We start from the raw sequence: 17,825 nt of genomic DNA, 5'->3' as shown, positions 1-17,825 counted from the left end.
ATGGCTCCTACACACCAGCCCCTAATTATTGAGTTAATGTAAATAATTACTCTAATATCACATAGGAAACATAAACATATGAAAAAGACTTTCAACAATAATGTTCAAAATGAATGTCCATTAATTAATCCACACGACTCTTCTTTCTTCTTGAATCATATGACTCACAGTCCACAGTCTTTGGTCAAAGTCAAACAGCCAAAGTCCAGTTAACACTAGGGCCGCCAACATTCGAACACCCCTATAAGCCCCACTACCGGTCCGCCAGACCGCTACATAATATCATTTGTGTTACGGATACCGTAAAAAGCTGTCAACCGAAGACCATGATGTATCCACAATCCAATGGAGGAATACTAATAATAACAATATATTTTAATATAACAACAACAATAATATTTTTCTCATTAATAACAAGTAGGCTATATACAATATAATACCATATAATAATACCAACAACAACAACAATAATAACAATAATAATAACAACAACAACAATGGCGATGATAGTGATAATGATAATAATATCGATAATAATAATTTATTGTATAGGCCTACGTCAAACAGGTTTATTTACATAAACATATAAACATCATAAACAGACATCAAAACAAAGCAAATCCCGAAATAGACAAATGAAACAAAAACAAGTAATACAATAACTAAAACTTATGACAATGGCACACAGTTGGAGCAAAAGGTCTCAACCCTTACGGTGCACTTCCCACACACCGGTCGTTTGCATCCTCCACGGCACACCTTTGTTTTGTTTTGTTTGCAGTGGATATTAACCTGACACTGCCTTCTTTTATCCGTCTGCTGCGGCTCTGCGAGTGGACACTCTATTGCTGGACCGGCCTTGGCGCAAACATGTTCCGCCCGCAGTTCTCCAGCCAGCTGCAAGATGAAGGCTCGCCTTGCGATGTTGCTCGGCATGCACCTTTTACATAGGATGTAGGCATTTATTGCAGCCATATCCAAAATGTTGCAGAACACTGCCACTGGCCACCTTCGTGTTGCCCCTTTCACTGAGTAGAGCCGAGCCATCTGATCCAGCACATCAACCCCGACCTATGATTGAAATTAGTACAAGGTAAGTACGTCTGTAATAAAACAGCAATTGTCAACAAAAGTAATAGTCTAATAATAATAGTCTGAGCAGTAATCTATTTTAAAAAATCATAAATGATTATTCCTATGATAAAACCATCACATATGTTACCTTGGTGGTGTTATAAAAGGTGACCGTCTCCGGTTTCCTCTTGCGGTCAGTCCCGATGGCCACAGTGTGATGCATGGAACTGAGGAGAGCGACGCTCTTTTTTGGTTTGCCCTGATAAACAGTGAGGATGGACCGCTCGTGCCTCAGCAGCTTTGTGGCAAACAGCTCCCCTCTCTGGCTGGCCACTGAAGGCGGGAGTTCCCTTCTGGCCTTCTTCATCGTGCCGACCAGGCTCGTGTTCCTCTTGAGTAGGGACTTTGAAAGGGTGAGGGATGTAAAAAAGTTATCAGTAGTGACGTTTCTACCCTTTCCCAAGTAGGGCTCCATCAGCCTCATCACTACGCTTTCGCCGACACTTTGACTTTTTGGCCTTGAAAGGTCTTTGCCGAGGTATGGGAATGCATTTAGCATATATTTCGTCTCGACGTCTGCGGCTATCCAAAATTTTATGCCAAACTTGTCGGGCTTGTTCGCCATATACTGAGTGAAGCGGCAACGTGCTTTAGTTGGGAAGAGCTGTTCATCCACTGTTATATTGGGCCCTGGCTTGTAACAAGCAACACAATTGTTTACAAAGCTCCTCCACACATGAGACATGAGGGCAAATTTGTCTGTGGACAGACGGGCACGCCTGCTCTCCTTCTTATCAAAACGCATGATCTCCCTATACCTGCTCCTTGGCATCGTGGAGTTAAAAAACGCCAACCCCCACTCCTCGGACCAAAAGCTCTCCATCTCTATATTTTTGTTATAAACTCCTCTGACGAAGAGGAGAGCGAGGAAGGCTTTCAGTTCTCTAACTGTAAGATCCCACTGATTGTTTTTCTCCACCCGATGTGCCTCTGCCACAGTGCACTTACATACGTGATGTAACATTTTCTGGTCTAGTAAACACGAAAACGCGCTCTGAGCATCCTCAATGTTGCGCTTGGCAAAGGCTGTAGGACCCGCGGATTCCGTTAGCACATTTTGTGCCTGGTGTCTCCCTCCAGGGTGTCCTCCAGGGTGGATGGTGCTCCAGACCGTCCCATCTTTCCCCACCTCACATGGAGTCGGGACTGCAAAACATAATGTGTGAATTAACTGTTTGGATGCTGGCGTACAAAGTCTGACCTAAGTCTTCTGTCAGAAAGACTGCAGCTACTCCAGGTATTCGTTGGACTTTCTTTATTTCCACATAAGAACAGGTACAGGACTTTATGTCTTTGAGTGTGGTTTCCTGTAGTTATAAACATAAACAACAGTATATAATTAGTATTAAATTAGGTTATGTTGATTCAATTCACACAGCGATATAAAACTATACAGTGAGTAAACGGTACTCATAACAGTCACACGGGGGCGCCTATGACCCATAATATCAACAGTATACACGTTGCGCACACAGTACTTATTATTAATACAAATATAGCAAGATATAAAACCCATCCACCAACTCTATGAGCTAATCCCCACAATACAATATGTTAACAACATATATTGGGCAAGAACCGAACATATTAACCAGTATATAGCAGATGAATAAACTCCGTGAGTGAGCAGAAGTATCTTTAGCATAAGTTGCTAATCAGAGTACGGGAAACGGTCATAACTGAGAAAATAATAATAAACAGTGGGTACAACTTACGTTTCACTCACGCACACAAATAATGGTCGGATGACATAAAGGGTTATGCGTTTGCACCTCTAAACTCAGTAATAACAGCGGTGCTATGTAGCTGCTTCACTCCGAGTGCTGCTGCGCATCGAGTCTGTTTTCATTCTTCCTCTCGGGTCTTTTCGGTGCCGTTCGGCTGCCTCCTCTCGGCGGAGCAGGGAAGTTTGCACAGCCGCCCCCAAAGTCATGTGGTGACTTTGTAAACCACAAAGATCCCTGCTATGTTCAGTCTCAGTCCTCTGGCATCGCTGGCAGGGGGATGAGTTTAGCTACTGGCCGTGTGTATGTAGATCCTTTAATGTCCACCTCAGCTGTGCGTATCCGGCCATCGTCGCTGGGGATCACTTTAGTTATTCGTCCAACTGGCCACATTGCTCTTGGAAGCTGCGGGTCAATAATCATGACCACCTGGTCTTGAGTGAGGTCCACAGTAGAACTAGACCACTTCCGACGATGTTGAAGGTTAGGGAGATAGTTCTTAGTGAACTGGACCCAGAAGTGATCTGCAAGCACCTGGCTGTGTTTCCAGCGGCGACGTCCAAGCAGGTCGCTGTTGTGATAGACCGCTTGTGGTAGTGATGCATCCCGCCGCCCCATGAGCAGGAGATTTGGTGTTATGGGGTCAGGGTCTGCGATATCTGAGGTAGCATAGCCCAAGGGTTTGGAATTGAGAATCCCCTCAACTTCTATCAGGACTGTCATGAGGACTTCCTCTGGGAGCACTTGGTCCTTTAGAACGACTTGCAGGGAAGCTTTAACAGATTTGATTTCCCTTTCCCATACACCGCCAAAATGAGGTGCAAGTGGTGGATTAAATCTGAAGCTGATACTCTGCTCAGCAAGTCGGTCCTTCAGTGCTGGTTCAAGTGCAGCGAAGGCTTCCTGCAGCTCTCTGTCTCCTCCTCGGAAATTTGTGCCTCTGTCACAGAGAATCTCATACGGTTTCCCTCTTCTTGCTATGAAGCGTCGCAATGCGAGCAAAAAGGAGTCCGTATCCATGCTGCACAAAAGATCCAAATGCACACACCGTGTGGTGAGGCATTTGAATATGACACCCCATCTTTTCTCATGTCTGCGCCCAATTTTGATGGTGTAGGGCCCAAAACAATCTACGCCAGTGGACCAGTATGGTGGTTGATTTATGCGCAGCCGTGCAGCTGGCAGGTCTGCCATCTGAGGAATGACAGGCTTACTGCGCCATTTGCGACACTCAGTGCAGCTATGCTGATGCTTTTTCACAGCTTGGCGTCCTCGAAGGACCCAGTATGTTCTCCTTATTTCTGCGAATACCCTGTCAGGGCCTGCATGAAAGAGACGGTTGTCATAGTCCTGTATAAGGAGCTTGGTCACAGGGTGATCTGGTGCCAGTATGATGGGATGGATAGTGTCTTCTTCGAGAGTCTCTGCCTTTCGGAGGCGACCTCCGACCCTGATCAAACCTACAGCTTTATCTTCAACGGGTGATAGAGACAGCAAACAGCTATTAGGGCTGAGCGGTTTACCTGCTTTCAGTGCTGCTACCTCCGCTGGGAAACTCTCTTGTTGTGATCTCTGTAAGATGGCAACTTCTGTGTTTAACTTGTCGGCAGCTGTCAAGGGAGGGGCAGCCGCCCCGTGTAACGCCTGGTATGTGGCATCTACCAGTTCAGACCATGAATTATACAGGGTTGCAGATGGCGTGCTGCTTACTGTAATGTTACCAATGAAGATGGTACTACGAGTTTCTTCAGCCGGTGTAGGTGTGGAACTTACAGCAGGGTTAGTTGGCCACTTTTCTGCAGACTGATGGAGGAAAGTCGGACCGCACGTCCAGCGTCTGGCCGCGGTTAGCTCTACCAGAGACTTACCCCGGGTGATATCGTCAGCCGGATTCTCTTCTGATGGGACATATCTCCAGTTGTCTGCTCCCACTAGTTCTTGGATTTCAGCTATCCGAATTCCTACAAACACTTTGTACTGCTGTGACTCGGACTGAATCCAATGCAGGACAGTTGTGGAGTCTGTCCACAGTGTTGTTTGCTGTAATGGCAAAGTCAGCTCTGTTTGCAGGACTTTGGCTAGTTGTGCACCTGACAGGGCCGCACACAGTTCTAGGCGGGGTATTGAAAGTTGTTTCCTCGGTGCTACACGGGATCTTGCCATTACGAATGCCACCTGTACATTTTCCTCGCTGGCTTTGACCCTCATGTAGGCCACAGCACCATAGGCTTTCTCTGATGCGTCACAGAAAATGTGTAGTTCGACAGGGCTGTCAGGGGGGACATCAGAGAAGTAGCGACGTGGCAGTGTGATGTGCCGCAGCTGTGGCAGTTCTCTCTCCCACTCTTGCCATACAGGTAGGAGATTGTCAGCTATGGGCTCATCCCATCCCCTCTCCTTTCTCCACAAAGCTTGAACCAGGACCTTGGCCCGTGTGGTATAAGGTACAATGTAGCCTAGAGGGTCATATTGACTGGCTAGCACTCGATACACATATCTCATGGTCGGTTCAGTCACTGGGATGATTCGGGGTTTGTATCCAAGTGCATCAGGTCTGCAACGCCACAGGAGACCGAGTGTTGACTCCTGTGGATCAGTCTTATTTGCAGTCAGCCACAACTCACATTCTGTTGATTTGGCTTCAGGGGGTAGGTGTGCGATAACCTCAGGCATGTTGCTGGACCACTGTCTCATATCAAAACCTCCACTGGCAAGGAGGGCTCTCATCCTGTCAATGAGCTGTCTGGCTTCCTCTGGAGATGGTAGAGACTGAAGGCAGTTGTCCACATAAAATGCTTGCAGCACAGATTTCACTACATCTTCGTTGCCTTCACTGTGGTCTTGGACGTGGCGCTGTAGAGCATAGGTTGCACAGCATGGGCTGCATGTAGTCCCAAAGGGCAAGACAAGCCACTCGTAGACATCTGAGCTACGCTCTTTCTCACCGTTGCGCCACAGGAAGCGGAGAAGAGGTTGGTCATCAGGGAGGAGACGTACCTGATGAAACATGCCGCGGATATCTCCACTGATGGCCACGGCGTGTTCCCTGAACCTCAGCAGCACACCTAACAATGATGCACTCAAAGTAGGGCCAGGCAGCAGGTTGTCATTAAGACAGGCTTGTTTATAGTTGAATGAGCAGTTGAAGACAACTCTAGCTTTACCATTATGGTAAACGAGATGGTGAGGGAGGAACCATGACTGCTTTGAACTGCTCACCTCCTCCTCATTGATCTTGACCACGTATCCAGCTTTCTCTAATTTGTGTATCTCCTCATTGTACACTGCAGCTTGTTCAGCGTTGTTTGCCAGGCGGCGCTCTGTCGCTCTGAGGAGAGCCATCACAGCAGTGGGTGGAGCATGAAGAGCCTGTGCATTTGGTTTACGCAACAGGGGAGTAGCATAGCGGGATACACTATCGATGTTGACTCTAATGGTCTGCTGCTCTAGTTGTTCCATAGCAACTTTATCTTCACCAGAGCGGATTACCTCCTTGTTGTTTCTGAATGGCAGTGTATCTAGTTTCCAGAGTCTTTCTACATTTTGATGTAGCTCTTCAGAAGGGGATAGGAATGAAGTCTGCAGGCAGCTGCTCTCCTCTGATGGGTACTGCAGGAAATTGGCTGGTCCCTGCACGGCCCATCCCAGGGCTGTGTACACAGCTACAGGTCCTCCGATGGGGCCAGACCGAACTTGGAGTTGAGGCGTTATCAGGTGAGGGTTATCTGAGCCGATGAGCAGCATTGGCTTGACCTTATTGAAGGAGTGCAGTGGGATGTCCCTCAAATGCTTGTATTTCCTTTTCAGGAGTTCAACTGCACAGGACTGCTCTGCCAGACTTAATTCAGCTGCTGTGAAGGCGTGGTGTATATCATGTTTCATCCTTTTCTTCTCTATGGATGATACTTTGAGTGACACTGTGGCTCCCTTTACCTGCATCTTGTCTTGTCTGATTGTCCTCAGGGTTAAGACTTCTTCTGTACCTTTGAGACCAAGATGATGCATGACAGCAGGTAGTATAACTGTTCGTTCAGAACCATCATCCAAAACAGCGTAAGTGCTGAATGTTTTCTTCCCGTTATGAAGGCAGACTGGGACGACTTTGAGCATCACTCGACCAGAATGACTGATTTGGTCCATGTAAACTGTACTGGGTGATGCATTCATTGTCAGGACATTAGTTGTTCGAGCCACATCATGTAGCACTGATAAGTGCTGCTCACCACAGGTTGAACATGGCTTCTTTAAAGTGCAGTCGTCAGGTGTGTGTCCTCTCCCGCACCTCCAGCACCTTTTTTTCTCCTTTATCCAGTCAGCTCTTGAGTTGTTTGCAAGTTTGGCAAAGTCAATACAGGTGTTCAGGTAGTGTTCTTGGTTGTTACAGAAAGGGCAATAGGGTTTAAATCTGTCACGCTTCTTAGACTGTAGTGGAGGGCTTGTTGTAGGAGCTGGGTTAGGCTGCTGAGCCCCCTGGTGGTTACCAAGTAGAATAGTTGCAGACTTGGCTCTGGGCTGCTTCACTGTTCTGCGCTCTCGACTGTCTGTATGTGAGGAGTCTGGTGGACATGCACTCAACCGACGGGAAACCTGCAGTGTCTGTACTTTCCTCTCAAGCCACTCTGCAAGATCTGGGAGAGTATATGTCCTGTCACTGCCACTTTGAATGATGCCTTTAGTAAAACAGTACTCAGCGAAGGAGTCTCTGAAGTTGACAGGCAGTTTGGAGAGCAACGTGTCCACATGTGAACCACACAGTAGTTCTGGAGCTGAGGGACCTTGCATTGAGCTCAACATGCCCACTAGTGTTCCAACTGCTGCTGCAAAGTCTTCAATACCTTGATAGTCTCCTGCCTTTACTGCGGGAGCATTCAGGATGGCATTAAGTTCTCCCTGCACAAGCTGTCTGGGCTGACCATATCTTTGCATGAGGGCTTGCATTGCACTGTGGTATGGTGTTGCACTGTTGATAAACCGCTTGGCTATCTGGAGAGCAGCAGGGAACCTAAGGTGGTCGAGAAGCACTTGGTACTTATAGTCTTCACTGAGATGTCTGTGAGGCCCAAGAACACTGTCCAGTCCCTTCTTAAGCAGCAGAAAGTCACTTTCCCTTCCTGAGCTAAACACAGTCAGTTTGGGTTTGGGAATGCCGTATGATGAGGCAATAACCATCTCTAATACACCTGGTGCGTTGGAGTTATCTGGTGGCCGCACAGGTGCAGGATGCTGCTGTGGATAGTAGTACTGGACAGGAGGAGCGACGTATGGTTGAGGAGAGGGCTGCCAATAACTGGGTGCACTGTATGCTGGTTGAGATAATGCAGGTATGGTCTGGATCGGCGGAGCAGGCACTGTTGAGACTGCAGGTAGCACCAGTGAGCTAGTGGGAGGTGGTGGTATCATATACACTGGGGGCACAGGTTGTGCAGGTAGAGTGAGTGACACAGGGGCTGCTTGGTCCAAAGCAGCTAGAGGGGGTACAGAGTCTGCACCGTGGTCCTCTGTCAGAGTAGCGGAGGGTGCAGCTTGCGTTGTTGGGTCAGCGGCTGCGCCCTGATCCTGAGAGAGAGACACCATCTGAGATGCAATGTGTGATGCAGATTGGACCTTGGATATCCCGGTGGGACTGGAACTCAGGGGAACCCTCTCTAGATAGGGAAGGCTGTTGTACTGGGGCATATAGGGAGTGTATGGCATTGATTGATATGCAGGGTGTGTAAAACTGCCCTGATGATGAGGGGTTAACCTTACATTGTCCATTTCAGCCTCCATTTCTCTCATTTGATGTCTCATAGTCTGCCATCGTGCCTCCAAGCGTTGGAGTCTATCATCAGTGCTCTCATAAGTCTGATATGTAGACATTGGCTGGGGATGAAATCCTCCTGTGTTGAGTGGTGACGCATATGTCGATATCATCGGAGGCACTGTACTTGTTATAGTGGGTTGAAGGGTTTGTAATGGGTGGCTGAGCTCGTAGTCCTCCAGATGTCCGGGAATGCGTCGCACCCTGCTGGGACGGGGACTCTGTAGCGGCTGCCCATCGTGGTATCCTTTGCTTGTAGCCATAGCGCAGCTTTGTACATCCGGCTCGAAGGACCACTTGTGAATTAACTGTTTGGATGCTGGCGTACAAAGTCTGACCTAAGTCTTCTGTCAGAAAGACTGCAGCTACTCCAGGTATTCGTTGGACTTTCTTTATTTCCACATAAGAACAGGTACAGGACTTTATGTCTTTGAGTGTGGTTTCCTGTAGTTATAAACATAAACAACAGTATATAATTAGTATTAAATTAGGTTATGTTGATTCAATTCACACAGCGATATAAAACTATACAGTGAGTAAACGGTACTCATAACAGTCACACGGGGGCGCCTATGACCCATAATATCAACAGTATACACGTTGCGCACACAGTACTTATTATTAATACAAATATAGCAAGATATAAAACCCATCCACCAACTCTATGAGCTAATCCCCACAATACAATATGTTAACAACATATATTGGGCAAGAACCGAACATATTAACCAGTATATAGCAGATGAATAAACTCCGTGAGTGAGCAGAAGTATCTTTAGCATAAGTTGCTAATCAGAGTACGGGAAACGGTCATAACTGAGAAAATAATAATAAACAGTGGGTACAACTTACGTTTCACTCACGCACACAAATAATGGTCGGATGACATAAAGGGTTATGCGTTTGCACCTCTAAACTCAGTAATAACAGCGGTGCTATGTAGCTGCTTCACTCCGAGTGCTGCTGCGCATCGAGTCTGTTTTCATTCTTCCTCTCGGGTCTTTTCGGTGCCGTTCGGCTGCCTCCTCTCGGCGGAGCAGGGAAGTTTGCACATAATGATTTATTTTTGTAGAAATATTTTCGTTTTCAAATACATATTTTCGTTTTCAGAAATTGTTCTTTACATGTTTGTGTAGTTTAAGATTTGTATTTTGGTGCACTTTAGCAGTATTTTGTAGGCCTAAGTCTTTCCCACATCTGGTGATGGTGTGTGCTCTCTGGTGTCAGTACCTGCTGGTGTTAGCAGATTTGAGATTTGTCACATTGTTATTTAGTCATTTATCTATTTATGAATTTATTAATTAATGTATTTGTTTATTCATTTATTTATTATATGCATTTGACAAAAGATGAAAACAGCCATAAATGTTTTTCAGTAACCACTTTACCTGGAGATGACGCTCTTGCGCTGGACTGAACAGCAGCAGGCAGCACTTGGACTGGTGGTTGCACTGTTGAGATTTATGAAGTTGCATTAGAATTCCCTTTTTTTAATTTGTTGTGATAATTTTAGATGTTCTTTGCTGTTAATTGCCTATACTATTTACAAAATCAGTAGGCCTATCCAGTTTGTAATCAATTTGTAAATGACCCAAAATATATAGCCTAGCTGCGCGGGAAAGATCGACAAAGAGCCAAGATTTCCAGGGCCTGGCATCGGCTCCATAAAACGAATAAATCAATAAAAATGAATAAAACGAATGAATAAAATAGATTATTGATCATAATGATAACGATAATAATAGCTAAGCTAATAATAATAATAATAATAATAGGCTAGCTAACAAAGACAACAATAGCTAATAACAACAAAAGCCTACTACTACTACTACTACTACTAATAATAATAATAATAAGTATCTGGAGTGGATACACCAACAGATGGGGTGGCTGGCACAATTTTTCTCTTTTTTTGGCTGGGTTCAGGCTCCGAGTTGGTGGCGGAGCTCTCCTCCTCACTCCAATCAAGATCGCTGAGGTCCAGCTCTCCTCCATCAGACTCTTCCTCGCTCAGTTGATGTCGTTTTCTTCCCCTCTCCATCTTCAGGTCTTTCCGTCAACTAGGCTTGCTGGGTCTATCTATCCGTCCGTCTATCTATTTATCTCTCTATCTATCTATCTATCTATCTATCTATCTCTCTATCTCTATCTAGCTATCTATCTATCTATTCTTCTTTATATCTATCTGTTCTTCTTTATCTATGTCTCCTCTCTCTCAAATGGAAACAATAGACCGGCGAATCAGCGCGAAAACAAACCCCGCGAAATGTATATAATATGTAACAAATCAGCTGCGGTACGTGTGACCGCAGGGCGGATAGAGGTATAAATGCTCAGAAATCATATGTATTTTATTGTAGCACCTTATGGAAATATTAAAAACACATATTTAGGAGAAGTCATGGGCTGAAAGGCTTGTAGTCTTTATTTAAACAGAATTATGTACATTTTAATAACCCAAACAGTCTGTCAGACCGTCTCGGCGGTTCTAGTGTTAAGAGAGTCTAGTAACAGTCAAAAAAAAAGAGAGAGAGAAAAGAAAAAAAAAGAATCACAACTGAAGCCATCGTGTCCTCAAATGGCGTCAGGGTTTTAATTCGCACCTGATGAACAAATCCTCTTCGGTCCAGGAAGGTCTGTATCACTCGTCCCATAGGCCAAGAGTTCCAAGGCGCTGTGCTGTCCATTATAATGACCAGGTCTCCCACAACAAGATTCCTCTTTACTCCTGTCCATCTCTGACGCTCCTGCAGTTGAGGGAGGTATTCTTTTATCCATCTCCTCCAAAACAGGTCAGCCATATACTGGACCTGTTTCCACCTCCTATGTGCATAAATGTCTGTGGGTTGGAACACTCCTGGTGGCAATGCTGGTGAGGTCTTCAACAGTAACAGGTGGCTGGGCGTCAATGCTTCCAGGTCATTTGGATCCAAGGTGGCTTTGGTGATTGGTCTGCTGTTTATTATGGCTTCAATCTCACAAAACACTGTGTGAAGGCTTTCCTCATCCAAGTTTTGTACCCTCAAAGTTGAATTGAGAACATTTCGCACAGACCGGATCAACCGTTCCCAAGCTCCTCCATGATGCGAACCAGCAGGTGGATTAAACGTCCACTGTATTCCCTTTTGCAGCATGACATCCTGGATCTGCACCTGATTCCACTGTTCCATAGTGTTCCTCAGGTCTCGCTCTGCTCCTACAAAGTTTGTTCCATTGTCAGAACGTATCTCCCGAACTTGTCCCCTCCTGGCAATGAAACGCCTGAGTGCATTAATAAAGGAGCTGGTGTGCAATGATGATGCAACCTCGATATGTACCGCTCTGATAGCGAGGCAAGTAAATAAAACACCATACCTCTTTACCATGCTCCTTCTACTCTTAACCTCGAATGGGCCAAAGCAGTCCACTCCCACTCGGGTGAATGGCGGTTCATCTGTGACAATTCTTTCAGGAGGCAAATCTGCCATCTGCTGGTGAACTGGCAGAGCGTTCAGGCGGCGACAGATGATACACTTGGATATCACTCTCCTGATGGCTGAACTCACACCCACTATCCAGTATCTCTCTCTCAGCTTAGACAGCATATGGTTACGGCCACCATGTCCCACTTCCTGATGTACATGTCTAAGTAAGAGCTCTGAGATGTGGAGATCTTTTGCCAGGATTATAGGATGTTTCTCTTCCACAGGCATAGACAATCTACTGAGACGACCACCAACTCTCAGGACTCCATCTTGCGACTGTGGACTGAGCTTATAGAGGTGACTGGACCTTTTAACCGACTGCCCATCAGGTGAGTTACAGGTTCTTCCCTGACCTGAACAACATTCACTGCAACCACTCCTTTGACTTCAGGGTCGCCAAGTGAAAGGTGATAGAGGTCTTCCCGAGCAACAGGCCATTCACTCTCAGGATGCAAAAGAAAATGAGGCCCTGACACCCATGTAGCATCAGCAACGAACGCATCAACTTTCACACCTCTGGAGGCTATGTCTGCTGGATTGCTGCTGGTGTGCACGTACCTCCATTGAGCGGGACAAGAAACCTTTAAGATTTGTGAGACCCGGTTTGCAACAAAAACTTTAAACCTTGAAGTCTCATTCCTGATGTATTTCAGGACAGATGTGCTGTCCGTCCAGAATACTGAGTCCAAAAGATCCATCTGTAACTCCTTCCTCCACAGCATGTCGATGCAGCTGGCCATAGTTGCATGTTGCTCCATCCTGGGGATAGTAACACATTTCAAAGGAGCTACCCGAGCCTTTCCCATCACGAAAGCACTCTGTACTTCTGAATTCTGACAAACAAATGATGGTTTGTCAGGATCGTCACGTCCGGTAAGCGTATCCCGTCACTTCCGGTTTCCGACTGTGTTACTGATAGCGTGTCTGCTCTCTACTTAGCTAAATTTGATATATTCTTTATTCCTGTGAATACTTATCCACTGTACACTTAAGCACACGCTAGTCTGTAGTTTGTTGTAGTCTGTTTTAAAGCGCCCTTGCTTTTTCGATCTTTTAGCAACCTACTGTTTAACATCTGTTGCTTTTGCTCCCCTGTTAGCTCTACAGCTAGTCGCGAGTAGCGGTTAGCGGTTAGCCATGGCTTCTCTCTCTCACTCTCCTGCTCTGTCTTGCTCGGTGTGTCACATGTTTAGCTACTCCTGTGCCTCCTTTGATGGTACTGATACCTGTACTAAGTGTAGTTTGTTTGTAGCCTTGGAGGCGAGGCTTAGTGAGTTAGAAGCACGGCTCTGCACCACGGAAAGCCAGTCAGCTCCAGTAATTAGCCATCCCCCTGTATCTGGTGCGAGCCTACCTAGTACTAGCGTAGCTGCTAATCCCCCGGTGCCTCCCGAGCAGCCGGGAAACCAGGATGGCTGGGTGACTGCTAGAATTAAGCATAGCCCCAAACAGAAGCCCACGGTTCACCACCAACCTCTTCATGTTTCTAACAGATTGTCCCCACTCAGCAACATACCTGCTGAGAATCAGACTCTGATTATTGGCAGCTCCATAGTCAGAAACGTGAAATTAGCGACACCAGGGACTATAGTTAAATGTATTCCTGGGGCCAGAGCGGGTAAACTGCTGGATAAGGATAAATGTAGATACAGTAAGATTATTATACATGTTGGTGGAAATGACACCCGACTACGGCAGTCGGAGGTCACAAAAGTTAATGTTGAATCGGTATGTACATTCGCTAAAACAATGTCGGACTCCGTAGTTTTCTCTGGGCCCCTGCCTAATTTGATTAGTGATGACATGTATAGCCACATGTCGTCATTTAACCGCTGGTTGTCGAGGTGGTGTCCAGATAATAATGTGGGCTTCATTGAAAATTGGCAGACTTTCTGGGGAAGACCTGGTCTGATTAGGAGAGACGGCATACATCCCACTTTGGATGGAGCTGCTCTTTTATCTAGCAATATGGCAATATGGTTGACCCAAACCCATGACAACTCAGAGTCCAGACTAGGAGACAGAGCTGCAGTCTTACACGCTTCTCTGCGCTTCCATTAAAGCAGTTACCCACCCAATTACATATAGAAACTGTGTCTGTCCCCCGACCACCTAAACCAGTTAATTCAGCTTCAAATAGAGGAGCTATTCACAAAAATCTGATTAAAATTAATACCACTTCAGTAATGGATCAAAATAAGAGAGTTAAATGTGGACTCTTAAACACTAGATCTCTCTCCTCTAAAGGTGTATTAATCAATGACATAATATCAGATCATCATATTGACTTATTCTGTCTCACTGAAACTTTGCTGCGCCAGGATGAATACACCAGCCTAAATGAATCCACACCCCCTAGTCATATTAATACTCACATTCCTCGAGATACCGGCCAAGGAGGTGGAGTTGCAGCCATTTTTAACTCAGACTTAATAATCAACCCCAGACCTAAACTTAGTTACAAATCATTCGAAAGTCTTGTTCTCAGTCTTTCTCATCCAGCCTGGAAAACTTTACAGACAGTTTTATTTGTTGTAATATACCGTCCTCCTGGCCCGTATGCCCAATTTTTATCTGACTTTTCAGAGTTTTTATCAAATTTGGTCCTGAGTACTGATAAAATACTTATAGTAGGTGACTTTAACATTCATGTGGATGTTGATAATGACAGCCTTAACACTGCATTTATTGCTTTATTGGATTCAATTGGCTTCTCTCAAAATGTGAATGAACCCACTCACTGTTATAACCACACCCTTGACCTTGTTCTGACATATGGTATTGAAGTTGAACATTTAATAGTTTTCCCTCATAATCCTTCTTTATCTGACCATTATTTAATAACGTTTGAATTCCTATTACTGGACTATACGCCGTTAGGCAAACATTTTCTTACTAGATGTCTGTCTGATGGTGTTGTCACTAAATTTAAAGAAATAATTCCATCTGTACTGAACTCAATACCATGTCTCAATACAACCGACATGACTTATTTTGACTTTAGTCCCCCCCAGATTGACTGTGTTGTGGATAGTGCTGCAGACTCACTGAGAAAAACTCTGAACTCCATCGCCCCTCTAAAAAAGAAGGTAATTAAACAACAGAGAACAGCTCCATGGTACAATTCCCAAACCAGACAATTAAAGCAAACTTCACGAAAATTAGAAAGACTATGGCGTTCTACTAAATTAGAAGAATCTCACTTAGCCTGGCAAAACAGTCTTAAAGCATATAAGAAGGCCCTCCGTAACGCCAGAGTCGCCTACTACTCATCACTGATAGAGGAGAATAAAAACAGTCCAAGGTTTCTTTTCAGTACTTTGGCTAAACTGACAAAGAGCCATAATACTATGGATCCATGTATTCTTTTAACTCTCAGTAGTGATGACTTTATGAGTTTCTTTAATGATAAAATTGTAACCATTAGGGACAAAATCAATCACCTCCTGCCCTCAATAAACTCTGATTCATCTTCTAACACAGAATATCTAGAAATTGCTGTTAAACCTGATACCTTAGACTGTTTCTCTCCAGTCAACCTTACAGAATTAACTTCAATGATTACTTCATCCAAACCATCAACTTGTCTCTTAGACCCGATTCCAACTAGGCTGCTCAAGGAAGTATTCCCCTCAGTTAGCACTTCCTTATTAGATATGATTAATCTGTCTTTGGTGACAGGTTATGTACCACAGTCCTTTAAGGTAGCTGGAATTAAACCACTTCTTAAAAAGCCTAATCTTTATTCAGAGGTTCTAGTCAACTATAGGCCGATATCAAACCTTCCCTTTCTCTCTAAGATCCTCGAGAAAGCAGTTGCTAATCAGCTGTGTAACTTTCTCCATAGTAACAGTTTATTTGAGAATTTTCAGTCTGGATTTAGAGCTCATCATAGCACAGAGACTGCACTGGTAAAAGTTACAAATGACCTTTTAACCTCATCAGACAATGGACTTCTCTCTGTCCTCATCCTGTTAGACCTTAGTGCTGCCTTTGATACTATTGATCATCAAATCCTGTTGCAGAGACTTGAACATTTAATTGGTATTAAAGAAATAGCATTGAAATGGTTTAAATCATATTTATCTGATAGATTTCAGTTTGTAAATGTTCATGATAAATCCTCCATGCAAACAAAAGTTAGACATAGTGTTCCTCAAGGCTCAGTGCTTGGACCAATACTATTCTCCTTATATATGCTTCCTTTAGGAAACATTATCCAGGAAACATTATCCTAACCCTAACCCTAACCCTTCCTTAAAGGTAATGCAATCTGGTAATGCCCTTCCACCTGTTCCACAGAGTTGTTGACAAACTCCAAGAACCTTTGATCCTCCCTTGACATTCCTGGTTGCTCCTCAATACTGCTTTCAGGGTAATCATTCTTAAATTGTTGTTGCCAGAGGTCATCCAGGTTCACGACTGAAACTCTGTTGACAGTTATTTGTGGATGCTCCCAGTTAACGGTCTCTCCACTGCTACCTGTCAGTGGACCATTGACAGTCCAGCCCAGCGAAGTTCGGATCGCGTATGGTCCATCATTCACGCTACACACCACTTCCAGTGGTTCCAGTGCTTTAGGAACATTGGTTCCTATAAGTAGCTCAATTCCTGCATCAATCTGAGGTAAGCGAATGTGTTTCAGATCTGACCATTGTTCAATATCCCTTTCCGTGGGAATATTTCCTCTGTTCACAGGCATGGACTCTTGCGTGTAAACTCTTGGAAGCTCCAGAAAATAAATTGTCCCCCTCCAGTGCTGCAACCTCCAATCTTGACACAATGTTACTGCTTATGACTTTCTCCTGGCCCATGGTTCGAAGGAGAATACGTCCATTCCTCCCTGTGAGGTGGAGCTTGTGCATTAACCTCTCAGTGCAAAACACTGCGGTACTCCCCTGGTCCAAGAAAGCGTAAGTGATGACAGTTTTGGTTCCTTTTTTAGATTTAACCTGGACCGGAACAATGGGCAGTTTGCAGTCCTGCTCTCCAGCCCCTGTAAGACCACTTGAAACCAGTGTGTTGTCAACGTGCAGCCCTGGGCTCCTCTCCATTTGCTCAGAATCTTTAAGAGGTTCCTTATGAAGTACAGTGGGATGTCTAAGGCTACACTTAGAACAGGAAATCCTTTTACGGCAATCTCTACTGATGTGCCCTGTGCACAAACAACCAAAACAGATGCCATTTTCCTTCAAGAAGCCTATCTTCTTCTCATGAACCATTTTTCCCATTTGTACACATACATCTAATGTGTGTCCTCCTCCACAGCAGATGCATGCTTTCCTTCCTGTTTGTTTGATTTCCTTTTCTTTCCTTGCAGACTGATATTTGTTCTCCACCGGGCTTACATTGGTAGCGAAACTGCTCCCCTTGTGTCCAGGACGAAACTGTGCCTTGAATTTGTTTGTTCTATTACTTATGATTATTGATTGAGAGTCGTGTATATTGCCGAACACAGGATCTGTCAAAATTTTCACCTGTCTTTCAATGAAGTTAGCAATATCTGTGAACTTAACTCTCCGGTTATGTCGTTCCTGTAGCTCACAGGCATGGTTCCTCCACCTATCTCTGAGTTTGTAGGGCAGCTTTTTAATGATGCTCAACATGTTGGAAGGCATATCCATGTCTGAAAGATACTGTACCTCCTCCATGGCCAATATATGGCTCCTACATTATTTGATTATTATTTGAAGAAAATACATT

At 44.8% G+C, this 17,825-nt stretch overlaps 1 protein-coding gene across 1 annotated transcript; it reads right to left on the bottom strand.

Moving 5' to 3' along the window:
* Positions 1–669: 669 nt before the first annotated feature.
* LOC128381198 (piggyBac transposable element-derived protein 4-like) lies at positions 670–3,067 on the bottom strand. Its single transcript, XM_053341146.1, has 3 exons — positions 2,950–3,067; positions 1,223–2,280; positions 670–1,071 (listed from the first exon to the last, which is right to left on the bottom strand). The coding sequence occupies exons 1-3, from the start codon at positions 3,065–3,067 to the stop codon at positions 670–672; spliced, it is 1,578 nt and encodes a 525-aa protein (XP_053197121.1).
* Positions 3,068–17,825: the final 14,758 nt, after the last annotated feature.

The sequence above is a fragment of the Scomber japonicus genome, chromosome 20, assembly GCF_027409825.1.
Source record: "Scomber japonicus isolate fScoJap1 chromosome 20, fScoJap1.pri, whole genome shotgun sequence".
NCBI classification, from domain to species: Eukaryota; Metazoa; Chordata; class Actinopteri; order Scombriformes; family Scombridae; genus Scomber; species Scomber japonicus.
The sequence above is the reverse complement of the archived record's forward strand: the minus strand, read 5'-3'. Positions and strand labels throughout refer to the sequence as shown.

What these genes read in the sequence shown, in the direction of transcription:
- LOC128381198 (XM_053341146.1), bottom strand. Translation starts at nt 3,067, where the DNA reads ATGACTTTGGGGGCGGCTGTGCAAACTTCCCTGCTCCGCCGAGAGGAG. An exon ending in GATGCGCAGCAGCACTCGGA is followed by an intron (nt 2,281 to 2,949) that starts GTGAAGCAGCTA and finishes TATGTTTTGCAG; the next exon opens with TCCCGACTCCATGTGAGGTG. An exon ending in CCTTTTATAACACCACCAAG is followed by an intron (nt 1,072 to 1,222) that starts GTAACATATGTG and finishes TTTCAATCATAG; the next exon opens with GTCGGGGTTGATGTGCTGGA.